Genomic DNA, 18,176 nt, shown 5'->3' on the forward strand with positions numbered 1-18,176 from the left:
TAGCCCCTACACAGTGGGCCTACTGTCGCCGGGCCGAGCACAGGGTCAAACATTCTGAGAGGTCAGGGGGTCGAGGGATGAGGTGATGATGTCACCGGGCTGCTGGCGGGTGGCGAGGCGAGTCGGGGGTGGGCCGTCTTGAGGGTCTCGCTCGCACACTGGGGTTACTGTTTCCCCGCTCACAGCCAGTGGGCACCCAGTGTGGAACAGAGCTCCCTTTGATGACTTTAAACAGTGCCTGATGACTCGCACTCATCTAATTAGATTGACCAGGCTGCAGAAGTTTGGGATAAAGGGGAGAGGGGAAAGCAAGGGCGATGACAAGGGGAGAAGGGGAAAGACCCCCGGGCCACTGATACTAGAATAGATGGCTGAAGACTAATCCGGCAAATACTCAACAAATGACTTGTAAATAGACACAAAAAGGCCCGATGGAGATCCGATTAACTGGCATGCCTTTATCATTTAATCTGCAAAGCACCCACAGTCATTTACACATCAAAGACAGACATATATCATGATCTGTTTCAGACTGCAGTATGACATAATACCATGTCTCTACTAATCAATCAGCGGGCAGTGGGAGGCGGGGACTTCAACAGACCACAACAGGGCATCTTTAGGCTTCAGCAAGTTAGGATGCAGGCGTTTTCACTTCCCCGTCTTTCTCTGCGGTCATCCACGCTGCAAGTCAGTTAAAATAGTTACAAACCAGATCACAAAGAGGACTCGCTCCACTCGCGACGAGGAAAAGTTGTGTCACTCCTCTAACACAGCACCACCCTTCGTCGAACCCAGATGTTCTGGCATCTCCTCCAGGCCGGTGGTTTCATCTGCCTGCGCTACACTGGGGCAACATACAGTTCACGCTTGTTTTCACCACTCGCTGACGTCTCGACCTCGTCTGGAATGCGCGGCAGCTGTCCCTCCTTCGCCCATGTAACCAGTGTCTGTCTGGCTGTTTGTAAAATTAGGTCTCCAAGTTTCTTTTTTTTCCTCCGTTTTATTTTTTTTTCTCCCCGCAACAGGCCCAAGACAGAGGACAGACAAGAGGCTCTTTGCTTCTTCATGTGATTCGATTAGGCCTGTAATAATATATTGCTCTCGGTTACACTGGTGAACAAACAGAAAGTTATTCATCCGAGTCAGAAGTCAAAGCAAAGGTAGGCGAGCTGAGAATAAACACCGTTTTACAGCCTCACCTTGGACCTCGGTTAAACTATTGTCTGACACAGTTCACACATCAAAATAAACGGTGCAGTTTCACGCTGAAAATAAGACCTGAGCGAAGCTGTCTTTGTGTACAAGTTAACCCCCGACAGCGCACTTGTGTGGGCCTCCGACGAGCTCAGCTTTCCTCTGAGCAGCATTGGTAGTGCAAGAAAAACCTACATGTTGCAAGCGGCTGCAAACTGAGATGGGACCGGGGCTCAGACTGTCTGCGCTTTGATGTGAAGGCAAAGGGGGGCGAAATGAGGCCGTTTATTTAAACTGGATTGAGCGGAGTTTGTCTGCACTTTCGAACCGTTTACGCCCCTCCCTCTCCATCACTTTTATCAACCCAGCCCCAGCCTGCATTTGCCCGTGCGGACTTGAACCCACTTAAGCACTAAATCCTGCATCAAAGACACCCGACACACCATCGCGCATGAGAACCACCATTAGGGCCCCTCCGAAGACAGAAATATGCGTGCCATGATTATAGAGCAAATTAAAATGTGTACTGCAATTTGTGTGATTTCCTTTTGTTTGTTTTTTTTACAAATGAGTGAGTTGAGTTTGAAGTGGGATTTCTGTTTACTGTCGCGCGGCAATCCAAAAGCACAAAAGTTTTTCTTGAACGCAATTTTTTTTTTTTTTTTGGGGGGGGGGGTGGTGAACTGAAATCTTAAAAAAGTCAAGCAGAAGAAAAAGCACAACTAAAAAAAGGCAAACAAAGGCGCTGAAAGCGAGGCAGTAATAGAGCAGTCTGCACGGGCGAATGATCCATATGAAAGTCATCTGCGGCAGGGCTAATGTACAGCGCGCATCCATTAGCGGGAGGGTGCGCGCTCGGATCGAGACGATCTCTAGTAAATGATGAAGTCCTGATAGGATTTCAATGCCTGCGAGTCCCATTAGATACAGAACGGTCAGTGTGTACCGAGAGTTAGAGCATCCACAAGTCATCACTTTCCGCATTAGACGGTGTGGGTCTGTCCGCAAAATGAGTCCCGGCCACTTAGCTCACGAAATGTGGGAGTGGGTGTAAATCACATGCAACATTATGGCGTTCGCATCTCGCTAACAAGGCCCAAACTCAAAAGAGCGTCTGGGCTGAAAAGTATGAAATGAAACCAAATTTTCTCCTAATGATGTAGAAGGAATATGCAGGCAATCTATTCTAGGAATCACTGATGAAGTGAGACTGATGTTTAGTCTGGATGTACAGTAAAGAGGTATCGATTAGCCACTCCCCTCTCGCCATGATATGAGTAATGGACAGGCTGCTGAGTGTGACGACGATATTTTCCCCCCGGGGTTTCTCATCGACGGGCCGTGCACCCTCGCTGCCCTGCCCTTGTGACCGAGCCCCAGCCCAACCTTAGACGGAGGGTCTTATAAACTGACAGAAATATAAAACACATATACACACACACACACACACACACACACACACACACACACACACACACACACACAAACTAAATTAGCAGGCGTCTTCGCCTGTGCGCCAGAGCGTGGGCGTGAAATTGGGATTTTTGCGACTGGGGCCTGGAGTCCACGGGGCTGAGACAGGCAGGGCTGGGCAGGGCAGGGCAGGGCTGGGGAAGATAGCGAGGGAGCATCTCGGGTGGGTGAGGGGTGGGGATGAGTCACCAGCCTGTAATATGAGCCCATCACAGGACACAAGAGCACCGGGGGTGGGCACAGCGGAGAGGGGGAGACGGAAGAATGAATGGGAGGTCTCATAAAGCTCCCTCTCTTCTCCTTGTCTCTGGAGTGACATCACAGTGGGATCAGCGCCATCTCCCAGCCTCTGGCGGAGACTCAGTTCATTCATAAAGCCTGGACTGCTGCCTCCACACAGAATGATGCAATGACACAAGCAGAGCAGGCAACCAGACTCAACAAATAAGGGACAATATGCTTTCTATCATGTGATCGGGCTATAAATAGCCCTATATTGCCCTATCCAATGAGTGGGCGTGTGTTGGTGCATGGAAGAAGACAGTCGGCTGTGGAAAAAAAAAAAAATATTGAGGGTGTCATCTAAAAAGGCTATTCAAGGCTGGGCTTTTGAAAAGTGTAATACATTAAGTAAGTTATTTATATCAGTGTCAAAATCTTGTGGTAATCCATGTGTCTCTCTCTGTGCCCCTGAATGTTTGGTGGGCTTTTTTTTTAAATCTGCAAAAGAGTCAATTTCCTGTGGCTAGATTGCCACTTCCTGTGGGAAGTGAGGTGAGTGCTGGGTTCAGGTGAGGGTCAAACTTTTCAGGACCACTGCTGACGCCTCACACCCATCCTGAATTTCCCAAACTGCATACAGGTACATATCAGCAGGGTCACGACACAGCACAGGGAAAAAAAAAAAAGAGAGGGGGTCTTGGCTACTTGCCAAGAGGCTTATAATTGTCTCTTTAAGGCCGACCAGTCTGCCCACAGCAGACCAGAGGTGACAGTGGTATCAGAGAGAGCCTTTGATGGAGATCCGTATCTGGACCCCTGGTCTGGGAACGCAGGGTCATAAACCCGACCGACATGAAGGGGGCCCATTCAGTGCCACAGGGTGATAAAGTGGTAGCTGAGGGCTTCAGTGGAGCAGGAGGAGGAGGACGGGGTGGCAGTCTGGTTTTGAGAGGGCTGCTTGTTCAGCCAGCCGCTGCGCTGTTTAGATTTCCATCTCAATGCCAAGCACCAGGAATAGACGCGTAGGCCTGGCTCGGGCCAAATGTGAAGAAGCCGGACCAGACCAAGACCCAAGCCTGCACCAACACAGAGCAGTGTTAACCAAAAGAGACCCAGCGCTCAAACCAGCACCATCCCACTATCACGGATAACTGTGCTGAAACACTCGTTTTATTCTTAGGTCTCCACCGCTGGCTTCTGGCTGGCCTCTTGAAGCACAAGCCTGTGGTGGTGTAAAGCAGCTGTACGGGACGAGGCCACTGCTGCTGACATCTGTCTCTGGCCATGAAACTAGAGTTGTCCAGGATCATCACCACCACAGACATACCGGCTACTGAAGCAGACTGTAAGTGAGACTAATACCCCATAGCTGCCTGGCTGTCTTTCTTTCTTCCACTCGCTCCATCTCTGAAATCATATTAGCCTATGATGTGAAAGTGCATTAACTCTACTGTTTATGCCAAAGTCTCAGCGCTTGATACGACATTACCTCTGAGCTCGAAATGATACGCGCCATCACCGACAGACGCTAAACATATCTTTTTTGCTAAAAGCTCGATGGAAAGTCTTTCCTTTCCAGAAGAGTGAGGCGAACGGAGACAAGGCAGAAAGATTTGGCTGCTGCTCGTCGACTGCCCCGCCAGCTTTGTTGTTCTGTAATCTTTTACACTGCTGGTTTTTAGGTATGGCTCAAGCGTTAGAGGTTGAACAACAGCAATGTAGTTCTCACAATAGCCCATTGCGCAAGCTTCAATGTCTCCATAACTCCGAGAAGGCACACTAATAATATGGTAAGAAGCTTAAAGCACCGCACGGACAGCAGAGATCTGTCAAATCTCACACAACTTGAGGGCTGTCCTTGACCTCCGTATATGTTAAATATTTACAATGATTGGACCATTAGTCCAAAAAGGTTTTGACTGTCTTTGTTTGATCCATAAGCACGAGGCACAGCGGTGAGAAAAAGGGAGGTGACAAGCGAGCACAGCGCTGGAGAGCGCAGGTGGCGTTAGCCTAGCTGCTTCCAGGCTAGCCGCCCTCCCAGGCTCCGTGCGTGTTGTAAACAGAAAGGGGATGCTCTGGGGGAACTGTTTAGGCGTTAAACCAAACACACGACATATCTGACAAACAGTTTACTCTCCCCATTGCATTTTTTCCACAAAACATGGTGCCTGACCCATTTTTAGTCCAAACCGGCGCATTCCACAACCAGGATCCCGGTGCAAGTGTGACTTAGGCGGGACGGTGCACGGCCACGCGTTCACACCCAGCGGCCGGATTGGAAGCGAACCCAGCGTTCTTCAGCGCAGTACATATGCATGTTAAGTGTTGTAGTGGCTGGGTCTAATTATACATCACACACATATGAGGGCTTGTTGCTTGTTTGAAGGCAAGCTATGGGCGACAGATGGATACTTGATAAATAAATTCCCCCCAGACCGCAGTGTTTTCATGTTGCGTGCCTCGCATTCCACCTCTGTTTTACAATCGCTAATGTGCTTCTCACAGCTTTCTTGTTTTCCTCTAATGTGACCAAAAATGACTTGTGGTCCAAGTGGCAAAATGGTTTCAGCTCAATATGATGAATTACACTTCTATTTTGGGCTCAGTGTAGACTCCATGGCTAATGGGAGCACAGGAGATCAAACATCTGGCCACATCTCCCTTGTTTTTATCTTGTTCAAGATATGTGTGTTATTTTTCATGACGCTGTGAAACACCTCAGCTTCGGCTGACTTGGCTGATTAGGAGATGGAAACCGCGATTTGATAACTGGAAAGTTACAAGTCAGGGTTTTGCAATAGGACATGGAAGTAACTTTTAAATCATGCACATAGCACTGCAGATGTGTAAAAACTTGTGTTCACCTCACACTGACACTCACACACACACACACACACACACAAACACACACACACACACACACACACACACACACCGACAGACAGGCTCTGACTCATTCGATCAAAGAATGACTGGACTTTGGGGGATATCGTGCTGCTTCATTTGACGGTGTGACTGGTCATGATGAAAGCAATGACCATATCTTGTAAAATTCCTGTGAAGTGACTCAGACTTTGTCACCATGAGCTGTAACTAGGAATAAAATAAACACAAGTTTATGACAGCTATTGAGCATTTATGTAACAAATACATTTCCAGCCGACATAATGGCATTCTTGACACCGAATATTGAAGTTCAGCTCTGAACATGTTCTGGATGTGTAGACATCAGACATTAAAAAAGGAAACTATTCAATATGTGCAAAATAAATACCGAGCAGGTCAGACGAGGCAGGCAAAAGAATCCAGCTGCTTTTACTCATGTAGCTAAACTCCAGAGGCAGTCTGAAAAACTTACACAAAGTCCTCTTACTCGACCTCCCCCGTGGCTGCCAGAACACACACATGTGCCTCCCATTTGACTGCGTCACTGAGGCCAAACTCATCATGAGCGCCAAAGAGTCGCACCTACACAGCAGAGCCGGCTCCCCTCCTTTATCATTCCTCGCTTTGGCGGGGCCGATCAATCAATACGACTCTGATGCTGTAGGTTTGACACACATGAGGTCTGTGGCTGTGCCCCATTTGTTCACCTGATTACAAAAGCAGCGTGTGACGCATGTTGACTCCAAAAACAGGTGGTGTGCAGCGAAACACAGACAAAAGAGAAAACAAGGGAATAAAATCTGGAACACGGGCTGTAGGAAACGAGCGGCATGGCCTCGCTGATTCTCAAAGCAGGCGCGTTTCTAAACCAGCCCAGTTTTCATTGCGTTATAGGAAACACAGCTCCTAAATATGGAACAATGAAAACAGAAACAGCAACAGAGGCAAGAGGACAAAAAAAATAAAAATAAAAAAGTTAAAAAAGCACTCAGGACGATCTGGGGATGAGTGGGTGGCGGCGGAGCCGTTTTTGGGGCAGCGTCAGGCCAGTACGGGTTCACAGTCAGACTGGTAATGTGGGCCTGTGGTGGCAGAAAACCAGTAAGCGAGCCAAGAAGACGCACAGACGGACAGCCAGTGGCGTGTGGTGCAGCAGGCGTCTTGTGCCATGACTCAGGGATTACAAGCCAGGAATGACTGGGGATGGGACAAAGTGCACTCACCAGGAACTCACTATGCACCACATCAAGGGCGTCGTGAGAGGAACCCATGTGGCCGACAGAGAGACATTGGAAACAGAGGGAGAAAGGGAAAGGAGGGGGAGGAACACTTGAGGAGGAATTGGGTGAGTGGGTGGGTGAATGATTGAAAAAGAGTCGCCCGTTGCAAAAAAAAAAAAAAAAAAAAAAGCTTGTAAATGCCTTATTTCCCCATCCAAGAACATATTTTCCTTTGTTTTTCTTGTTGGCTTTTGGTGGAATGTGAGTAAAACAAGAAGCTGTTGAAGACAGCTTGTCCTGTAATCTTTTTCTGATCCCTCATTATTGTTTCACAGCCAGAGCTATTCACCATTACATCGGCCACACCTTGAAAAGATCTCCTTCGCTCCATCCCTCCATCCCCCCCTCTCTCAGTCTCCCTCGCCATATGCTTACTATTTAGCCCGACTGCTGTATCTGGTGCTAACACGCCTTACTTTATGACTAAGCTTTACAAGCAAAGATTAAGGCGTGTAGTCACCAGGGAAGCGCTCAGATAGGACCCACGCACTATAATTGTTTTATGTTTATATGGGCGACACAGCGGATGACGAGCTGAATGAAGGAAAAATGAATGAAACGCTGGCTGAATGGGGGGGGGAATAACCCATTTGATGCAACACACTGGCATCAATGGGAAAGAAAGAAAGGAAGAAAGAAAGAAAGAAAGACGAGGTCATTGTGGAAACACACAGGCAGCTACTTCACTAGTGTCCACCCACTCTGTTGACAAGTCTGACCAGCACAGGGAGGCCCATTGAGTAGGCTGGTATCTGTTGCCCTCTAGGCACAGACACGGCCTTGTCAAACACTACCTAATGATATATGGGCAATGCCCCGAACACTGGACTGACTAATCGAGTTTTGATCCGGCAAACCATCTTGTCCTTGGCCTGACACGGCGCACATCGGATGAAAAAAACGGACCGATTCGCTCTGTTTGGCCCGATTCATTGACACACCACATCAAGAGAGGCCTGGATCACCCAAACAGTGTTTGCACAGCTGCCAGGCAGCCACGCACACTCAAATATTGGCATATATTACAGTGCTCCACTGAAGGAGTGCTGACACAAACACACCGAAGCAAAAACCTGAGGCTTATGTAACCACCCTCTGTTCTAACACGGGCTACCGCTCTCCAGCATGGGAGGCACCTTGGAAAAGAGACTCATCGAAAGCCTCTCCGAGAGTCACCTTCTGCGGGGCGGCCTGTGTGTGCTTGTGCGTGCAGCACTGTACGTGGCGGGCGTGGGGCGGGATACCTTATAAGGGCTCACAGCAGAAGCATCAGGCACGGCAGTTACAACAAACAGCAGCGATTTGATCAGATAAAAAAAAAAAAAAAAAAAAAAAAAAAGCGGGCCTCCCACTCATGCTCCTGCTATGCCTCCATGCATGCCACCCAGCAGGGCATGCTCACAAGCATTCCTGTCAGTCACTGAACCCTGACCTCCAGGCCTGACGATCAGAACAAGAGGGACGACTCGCTCAGGTTCGAAAAAAGACACACACACACACACAACTTTGCTGGAAATGACAGACGACTCCCTCTTGAGTTTAACCACAGGCAAGATGTTACTCAAGTGCACAATCAATAGAAACTTCAATAACACAAGGCCAGAAGAAACACGAGGTGCTTGTGCTTTCATGTCTGCCATTTCACAACACCTTCCCCCGTTAAGTAATGCTCTCCCCTATCTCCAAAACCTGTCTCTGAAAAGTTCTGTTATGGTTACATGATGCTTTCACAGGTCGCTACCGTGGTCTGAGTTACGCTGAAGCAAACCACGCGCTTGTCAGCCAATTGGCTACTTGAACCGCGCGGCATTAAAAAAAAAAAGAAAAAAAAAAAGAAAAGCTTTTTGCGGAACTTTAGATGCCTTGTTTGGGTGCACCTCTGACCCTGGCAGCGTGTGAGCACTTTCAAAGGAATTACCTCTGCTGCAGGGAGAGAGGACAGGCCTTGGGTAAGCTGACACTAGCTTCACTTCTGTCGCAGGGAAAACAAACAATAAAGAAAAAGGTGGGCTGGCAGCCACTTAAGCCTGTTAGCGGGGTATGTATGCATGTACAGTCTGCGGCTGCAGGTGTTCGGTGAAAGAGAAAAAAAAAACAAAAACAAGAGAGAGCAATCTCTTGCCTGCAAAAAAGCAGAGCAGCCTTGTCCACTGGGACCGCCGCTGCTTTCACAATCCCAGAAATCTACGAATGCATTCTGATGCCTTGTGTTGGAGCACTCATCTCCATCAGCGAGTTGTAAGTTAAGAGTCTGTCGCGGCCCGCTGTCATGGCTGCGACACAGAACGCCCCTGTCGTGTCCTCCCCTGATCAGGAACAGCCCCGCGACACCCGGCGGCACGCTTATCTTCCAAGCATGGGAAAAACCGAGGAGCGGACGAGAACAGCGCGCGAAGAGTGTGTGCCAGGGGGGCCGCGGAGGAAAAAAAAGAAAGTGTTTGTGTGAAGTCTGTTTTCTCGAGCTGCTCCTTGGCAGCCTCTGCTTGACCCGGGTGCACCCAGAGTGAGCGCGAGCAGGAGCGCGCATTGCGAAACGGTTTTGCAAGATAGCGCTACGCTTTGGCAACTCGACTGCAGCTGTCAGCACTTTTTTTTTTTTTCCTGTGCATTCGTGAGATGTGCATGTGTGAATCTATGCTCTGCAGGTACCGACCCTGAGGAGAAGGTGGTGAACGCGGTGAGTCACAGCCTTCTTTGTGGGTCAACACCGGCAATTAGTATCAAATTTCCATGATGCACCGACGCTGCTTTGCAGCTCTACTAACGCCACCTGAGCTGCAAAAGCACAGGGGGATTTAGTTCATGTAAATACGGACAAACAACAAAAAAAAAAAAAGCTTCTGAATGCAAATCATCCAAACATGCCACCATGTGTAACATCGCTCTGGGTAAAAGTGAGAAGTGAAACCGCACAAAGGGGTTTTAAAAAGCCAAAAAAACAAACAACACAGCTTCACGGCCGTGGGTTTCCCTGCATGTGCCCTGGACTACCCCCGGAGAGAGCCAAGCCTTCCAGGCAAGCAGGGTCAGAGAGGCAAGCCTCAGGACTGCAGAATCATCACCTCAGCCTGCCTCTCCTTCCCTCTGGAAAGTCAGTTTCAACCACTGCGGAGGAGGAGGAGGAGGGGGGGGGGGGGGGGGGGGGGCAGAGGAGACAGTGGGGTTGGCGAGGGAGGGGAGTGATTAGGCACTACTGCCTGTCTCTCCCAACGCCGGCTGGGCAGAACGACCTGGCCTCTCCCAGCGTGGCACTGAAAGAAGGGGGGGGGGGGTCAGAGACAGGGGGAATGGGGGGGGCGGGGGGGAGATGGAGACAGATCCCCAAGCGAGATGAAAGCGGGATGAAAGAGACGGGTGTCACTAAGATAAAACCTCAGAGCCGCACAGCCTGTGAGCAGCGGCGGTGTCATTTGGAGCGACACAGACAAAATGTGAGAGGGGGGGGGAGAAACTTACAGGAGGGACACAACAAGCAAAACCTGGAGGGAAAAAAAAAGTGGTTAGTGAGGACCAAAACATGCAGCGCCTGAAAGTGTGTCAGACACCTGAGGGGATACCTGGACACTGGACAACATCACTCACAGTCACTCCCAGGAGAACTCAACATTTGTTCTGTCCAAGTTTTGTTTCCATGTGATCAGTGTCAACAAGTCATCTGTGCACAACAAACACACAGAGGCTGATGCCTTGGAACACAATAAGTAAGGCGCACTGCTTTACAGGAGCTCACTACATGAGTGTGGAGCCTCCGGCGTGATTGCATGCCGTCACAAAGCGCCGCGTTTTGCCCAATATTGAGCAACACAAACACGGTGAAACAACGCTCGGGGACGTAATGTCCCTCTCAGCGCATCTGACCGCCGATCAGCGGCGGGGTTTACAACATCGACGCGATCTGTCACCCGGCCGGTTACGTTACGAAGGGTGAGAAACATTTGGGAGTAGCGCTGTTAAAAGTCTCGTGTTAGCTGTCAAGAGAAGAGTTGGGATTACTCACCGTCCATCTTTTCAGCCTTTATGATTGTTAACGTCGGTTTCATATCGACAGCTGCCGTCATGATCATCAGACCCAGCGTGACTTGGTACCGCCGCGCGTCCCTCTTTTTTTCTCTTCTTCTTCTTCTTCTTTTTTTTTTTTTTTATTATTCTAACAGCTCCAAATAAAAATAAAAAATAATTTTAAAAAAAGAACCCCCTACATACAATATCAGGGAAAGATCTTCTCTTCCGTCGGCGCTTCCCCTGCTCAGTTCTGCCGGCCCTGTTCACCTTCTCTCCCTCTTTCTCTCTCTCTCTCTCTCTCTCTCTCTTACAATTTCAGCTTCTTTTCAACTTCTCTTCCTCTTTCCCTCTCTCCCTCTCCGATGCATGTACACACACTCCCTCTTTTCCTCGTTCTTTCTCGCTCACTCACTCGCTCGCTCGCACACTCACTCCTTCCTCTCTATCTGTGGCTCTATTGGGCGTTGCATTTGCACGGAGCCGGAGAGCGACGACAGCTGAAGGGGGCGGTGTTTAGGGGGCTGACTTGCCAGTTGATTCACAATTCAATTACAATGCTGCCCCCCCCTTTTCCTTCTCACAACCCTTGAACACACACATATTATACACACACACACACACACTACTACTATAGTACCACCTCCCCCGTGTCTCTGTGGGAACCCGCCTGTGCCAAGACCCCCTCCACCGTCATCATACGCAGTTAGGGAGTCTACTGTATGTGTTCCCGCAATCTGCTGGCGTTTTTACAGGGGTGAGAAACACTCTGTAGATGTGAGTGCCTCTGAGTAGCCTGAGAAAACGACTGTAGTAGTGTTTGACTCCTATTGCCCCCCAAATATGACAGTCGAAACTTCCATCCTACCGTCCTTTATGAAGTTTGAAGTTTTTGAGGGGGGCACTGTGTAGTTTTGAGTTAGACATCCGAACTCACGTGTTAATAATGAGGTGATAATACCATCTCAGTTTTTCCACAACTCAACCAACAAGCTGTTTTCTTAGAGGAAAATTAGCTCGCCGGAACACTGTTTGAAGCTAGAAAAGGTGGCAGGGTCCGCCACATATAAACAGAGCGAAACAGTGTGAAATGGTGTCGTCCTTTGGTGTCCGTTTGCTTGTTCAGTTCATTCAGTAATGAAAACAAAGAGAGTTTGTTTTGATTAGTTTTTTTAAGGCCTAAAAAAAAATTCAGCCAATAAATTAAAATGCCTTCTCCAAAAAACTAGGTAATGCACCTTTAAAATTACAGATGACACCATGTATGCCCCCTGAAGGAGCTGTACTGGAATGTTACAGGCACACTAAATGGGACAAAGCCAGCATGCAGTACAATATAATTGCCATATTCGAAACATCGTGAGCCCTATTAGGAATGTTGAAGCAACAGTGTTGTGGCCGTAAGAAAGCAATCTATCCTCGGAAATGTGTTTTAGATCTTCAAATAGCCGCGAACCAACACGTTTAGATGTGGTTCTTGTGTGAGAAACTGTTAACTATCCGAGTTAAAAGGACTGTCCGGGGCTGTCTGAGGCCTGTATTCCGCTGGTCCGGGCTTCCTCATAACTTGTAACTCACCCTCATAAACACCCCGGAGTATTTCCTGTTCACCTTGTCCTGATCAATAAAAGCCATGTCTTTCTTTCTATTTACTCGCCGGCATCATGTGTCAATAGAGAGGCACATCTTCGCGAACGGGAACATGTCTGTCCAAGTGAAATTGTGGTATAAACACTGGATACACTGGATATTGATATCAATCGAACTGGGTCTCCTGTCATCAAGACTATCAATGGAAATTCAGTTTGAACAGGGCACACTGCCTGTTCTCATTCTCTGTCTGTTTGTTTTGTTTTTTTCTTTTCTTTTTGTTTTTTTTTTTTAGACTTTTGTGCTTTCTTATCTGCAATAATCAGGAACAATGACCATGCCTTACTGGAAATTGAATCAAGAATTTGTTCTGCCACTGGAAAAGAACAAAGGCTGAGAGCAAGACTGGGCTCTCGAGCCACAGCAAGGCTCCACTCTGAGCAAACCGCTGCCATTAGGGAACACCTCCCATGGCATCAGAAATAGATTATAATGGTGATTTTCTAAAAGTTCCACTGGAGCCTACTGCTTTTAACAAAAGTGCTCAAACAAGAGGAACTAAAGGAAAAAACTACAGGCTATTTGGTTTGGTAATGACACAATGCGAGGGGTCTCTTTAAGACGTCAGCCCTTTTTCTCCATACATCCAGCCTCATCGCGAGCAACCTCGTTAGAGTGAGTCATATGGCGCAACCCGAACGACGCACGTCAATATGATACTTCTGCATGTACTCCGGTGAATGTGTTTGCATGGAAAATGGGGAGCCAGGGGTATTGATCACACATGGATTTTCAAACCGGTGGTACTTCGGCGGCTCCATTAGCAGCCCCGGATCGGGTTTCATTGGCCTGATAGGAGCCATCGTCTGGGAAGAGTGCTGGTGGGTTCTGCGGTGAGAGGAGCAGCCTCACCAGGGGCAAAGTGGAGGGTTATGGAGGGGGGGGGGGGTGATGGAGGAGAAGAAGAATGGAAGCGGGGGAGCAGCACCTCTCACTTCATCACAGTCAGTCAGTCTCTCACTCTCTGTGACTGGACCTCTTTGTTTTCTGTTAATGAACTCCCTCGTATCTGTTCTTAAAAGGACAGCCCGGGTGCCTTTCGTGCCTGAAGGCGGCCATTAGAGGTTTAATGGTTTTGCTGACTAATATCTGGGCCGGCGTCACTGTAGCCAGTTCCAGTTTGGGTTTTCCTCTCCCTGTCTTTTCTCCTTTACAGTGGATTTTTATTTTAGCAGTGTGAAAAGCACTGAAAGGGTATTTCTTGAACAATTGATTTGCACATTTTGAATATTCCTCGTGATGCACGCTGTGACGTTTTTCACATCGTACTGCACTGTCCAGTTTGTTCATTCAAATAACATATTGTGCATATTTTCCTTTTTTGTTGTTAATTCTTATTTTTTCTATCTATGCTTCTTGACTCACAGCGGTTGCTTCTTATCCTTAACCAATAAACCTAATTGGCAATAAACCTTTAATAAAACTATTAAAAAAAAAAAAAAAAGGTTGGGAGCAAACTGATTACAAAAGCATTGTTGCTTTAAATTCCTGTTACGAAACAACTGAACCTATTTCTGTTCTGGTATCTCAGAACAGTGTGTTACTGTTTCTCAGAGCAATGACCATTTCTATTGCTTAGACAGCCTGCTGTACAATGACCCTGGAGACAAATACATTTTCATGGACGGCACACTGTCACGAGAAAAAAATGATTCGTATAAAAAAAAAAAAGCAACAGTTCAATACCAAACATGCACTTTATCTCCATAAAGATCTCTGTATCAGCTGCTTGTGTCAAAGCTTTGCACAATACGTACCCGAAAAAAACCCAGAAAAAAACCCAGCTATTGTTGAAACAAACTGTGTCATTTCCTATTCAGAGACAGGGATTGTTAATTGTCTTATGCTCGTGAAACAACCGAGGCAGTCTGTCGGCTGAGGACACATGTCCCAGATCAAATAAGTTTTGGTTTCTGTGTCTCTTCTCTTCACCTGGCAAATGCTGTTGCCATGGTTTTGACAGTTAGCCGGCTTCACTCATTTGCGTTGCAGTAAAGCATGCCCAGCTGAAGCAGCTCTCTCCCTCCCTCTCTCTCCCTCTCTCTCTCTCCCTCTCTCTCTCTCTCGCTGTCTGTCTCTCGCTGGCACATCTGTGTTGTCTGCCTGTCTATAATCCTCGCATGTAACCGTTGCACCTGCTACTTTTCACAGAGTTAACTGAAAGGTTACTCCATTTAGAGCAATCCATACAGCTGTCAAGTGATATTCCGTCTTTGAAGCCGGAGCCCTCGCAGCGAGCCAGAAGAGTTTTGGTTACTCCGACTATTGCCGTTTCAAACATGAGACCTCCTTTTCACATGTAGAAAATGTGAAATCAGAAATGATTACGCAGCCGGGACAAAAAAAAATCGAAGAGTAAATCGCCTCAGGACAATGTGGCCCTAACAGGTTTTGGCGTGTCGTGTGAATGGGTAGTGTTTAGCATGTGATCAATCAGTCAGTCATTTACGGACACTCAAGCAGACACACACACACAGACAGAGAGAGAGAGAGAGAGAGGGAGGGAGCAGACAGTGTAACAGTAAAACAGTGGGGTCCTTGTGGCCTCTGTCTAGCAGCTCAGTCTCAGCTCTATCTGTGGTGGATGCTGTCTGAAGGTGCCACAGGCTGGATGCACTCCTGCTGAGATCAGAGGGTTAGCCGGGACAAGAGCGGTGTATCCCTGTGTGTGAGTGTGTGTGTGTGTGTACATCTTCCTCTTGTGCCTCACATTCCAAAATCTCCCCCGAGAGCGCGCACATTTGTGTGTGTGTGTCAACGCACGCACGTGTCTGTGTGTGTGCGCTCTGCTAAATTGTGTGCATGTAAGTGCACTGGGAAAGTAGCAGGGCCTCCCTGAACAAAGGCTCAGCTCTTTTCTGAACAATTAGCTTCGCTAAAAAGGACATCTCTTCCTCCATTAGCGGCACCACGTGCCCCCCATCACTCCATTGTGCAGATAATTCAATTATCCCCACCCCCCTCCGAGTCTCTTTGCCTCCCAGACCTCCCTCTTCTCGTCTTGCCCTCCCTCCTCTCTTTCACCGCCGCACTCTCAGATAAAGCTCCACTAGTCCCTGTAGCTGAGGGGAAAATACATCAGTCTGCGGTTTTAATTTATCTCTCATTGAATAAATGAAGGCTGTACATTATAGCAAGTAAAACCACTCAAAAGACGGGTGCATTTTCTTAAAAGCTAATGATCTGTATGGCTGTGAAAATACAGTTGCTGGTTGTTGTTGCTAACTGTTGTATCAGTGCACGTTATATTGAGTGATTATGAGGAATTGAGCTGTACCCCTCTATAGCACGGACTGAATTCAGCTAGGAACGCACATTACGGGACACAGTAAGAGGTATTCACTCCAACCGTTACTTGTGTACACTCATTGTAGTTAACAGTCTGTGAATATTGCTGCGCTCATGATATAAACATTAAAACAATGGGAGGTCTCTCTTAGGATTCATTAAAGCACCACCTTTCCTGATGAGCTGGCATCTGTTGCATCATCACCCGTCAGTGATTGCATGCGTCTCCAGAACTGCATGTTCTCCAACTGAAGTGGTTTGTAATTAGTCACCGCGCAAAGAGAAACTTGCCAAACGAAACACTTCCTTGAAATAAACCTCGTAGAAGTCTGGGAAGGGGAGGTGTTTGAAAAGTCTGGTGTTTTGCTGATGCTTCAGAGCAGAACATCGCTTTTAAAAAAAAAGGCAAACAGGAAAGTATCTTCCTTCAAGCAGGCAACACGGTCAAGAGCTGGTCGTGAGGGAAAACACTGATTCTTAAGGTCAAGAGTATTTATCGAGAAAAGTGCTCACGAAGTATATTCACCAGAAATTACTCTTTGAGTTCCTTTTAGTACTTTGAGTTGTGGGTTAGAAATTCCAGAGCGACTTTATCTGTGAGTGATTTCAGGGCTCAACGCAACCACTTCTCAGAAGTCCAAACTCAAAATGTAGTAACCCAGATTTCTAAGAATACTTACAAATGTACAGTGTAGTAGTAACAGATTGTCTCTTTCCTCTTTTTACCGACTATAACACCTCTTGCCTCAGAGCCATCATCGCACTGTGCAGTTCAAATCCAGGACCACGGCAGCGGCGTAGCCCATTCCTCCACAGTTGTCTGTCGCTTTTCCGTGTTTCCACTCTTGTTTTGTTTTATTGTTGGAGGGGGAAGTGTGCGCCGGCCTGATTAGCATCACTGTTTCCTCCTTTCCCATAACCCCCCAGACCCCCGCAGGCTGCCTGTTTACTTTTAGAAATAAAAAATGGGCCTGCGCCCGTGAGGACGTGCCCCTCATCAGAGGCGAAAGACCCCCCCCCACCCCCAACCCAAGGCTCCACATCTCAGATCCTCCTCCCCTCGGCTCCTCTCCTCCCACCAGTGCTAGTCCTGTGACTTATCCCTCTCCTTATCCGTCCTCTCTCCTCAAAACTGTATTCCGCCCACTCTCCGTTGCTTTCCGCCCCGTCCCCCCTTCTCTTCCAACTGTCCAGCTGTCAAATCACATCAAATAAAACAGGCCAATGGTCCCTGAGTGCCAGATCACAGCTGTGTCTGCGTGTACTAAATGGGAGGGTATGTTTAAATGTACAGTGAACTCATGAGTGCCTGGGAGTGAGTGGATGTGTGTGTGTGTGTGTGTGTGTGTGTGTGTGTCTGTGCCCGCTTTACTGAATGGGAGGATGCAGTAATACAATACACACCAGAGTGCAGGGTGTGAATTTAATGAATGAATATGTGGAGTGTGCATCACTGCAGGATGTTGGTGGAGTGTGTCCGCATGTGTGTGATATCTGTGCCTGGATTTCAATGAGATTGCAGAGAAATACACACCCATGCTGTTTTTTTTTTCCCCACACACACACACACACACACACACCTACACACATACACACGGTGAATTTCCACAATGGGAGTTTACAACAGGCCCGGTGGTGTGAGTGTTGGATAGTGAAGAGTAGAGCCGGGTTAGTGTAAACACCACCATGGCATGGCTGTTGTCAGGAAGCAGTGTGTGTGACATTGGGCTCCGGGCCAAGCATGCGATGGTCCTTTAACGTCCAACATCCCCGCCTCACATCTGCTGTGCGCTCTTTCTTTCTCACACTCGCACATTTCACTTTAACAACACCCAATCCATTCTCGGAGAAGTGACTTGAGCTTGTTAACTTTCAAGGTTAAACAAAATATGTCAAGCCATATATCCAGGACAGTGGATTTAGTCTGCGAGATACTCAAGGGTGTTGTCAAAGGCTTACCTGCCATACTTGCTTTTAAAAGTAACTGGTTTTATTTTTTCTTTGTGATCACCTAGTAACTATTTTTTGCCAGTAAAAGATTTCCAAACAAGATTGTGTAACTTTTTCACCTTAAAATAACAGCTTCAAAATCATGTTGATGGTTCAGTGTCTTGTAACAGGGCGAATGGTGTCTCTGTCTCAGCCACTCCGAACCCCCATCACTTGTTTCTGCACTAT

The 18,176-nt window shown here is 47.7% G+C and overlaps 1 protein-coding gene across 3 annotated transcripts in view; it reads right to left on the reverse strand.

The window, feature by feature from the left end:
• ets1 (v-ets avian erythroblastosis virus E26 oncogene homolog 1) overlaps positions 1–18,176 on the reverse strand; it is a 40,864-nt gene that overhangs the window by 13,684 nt on the left and 9,004 nt on the right. Inside the window, exon 1 of one of the 3 annotated variants that reach the window (XM_030398378.1) lies at positions 11,059–11,568. The exons of the other annotated variants lie outside the window; for them this stretch is intronic. Within the exon in view, the coding sequence (XP_030254238.1) occupies positions 11,059–11,125 (67 nt within the window). The 5' untranslated portion in view covers positions 11,126–11,568. Of the gene's footprint in view, positions 1–11,058; positions 11,569–18,176 lie in introns of those variants that run through there. 3 annotated transcript variants of the gene reach the window in all.

The sequence above is a fragment of the Sparus aurata genome, chromosome 2 (assembly GCF_900880675.1).
Source record: "Sparus aurata chromosome 2, fSpaAur1.1, whole genome shotgun sequence".
In the NCBI taxonomy this organism is placed as follows: domain Eukaryota; kingdom Metazoa; phylum Chordata; class Actinopteri; order Spariformes; family Sparidae; genus Sparus; species Sparus aurata.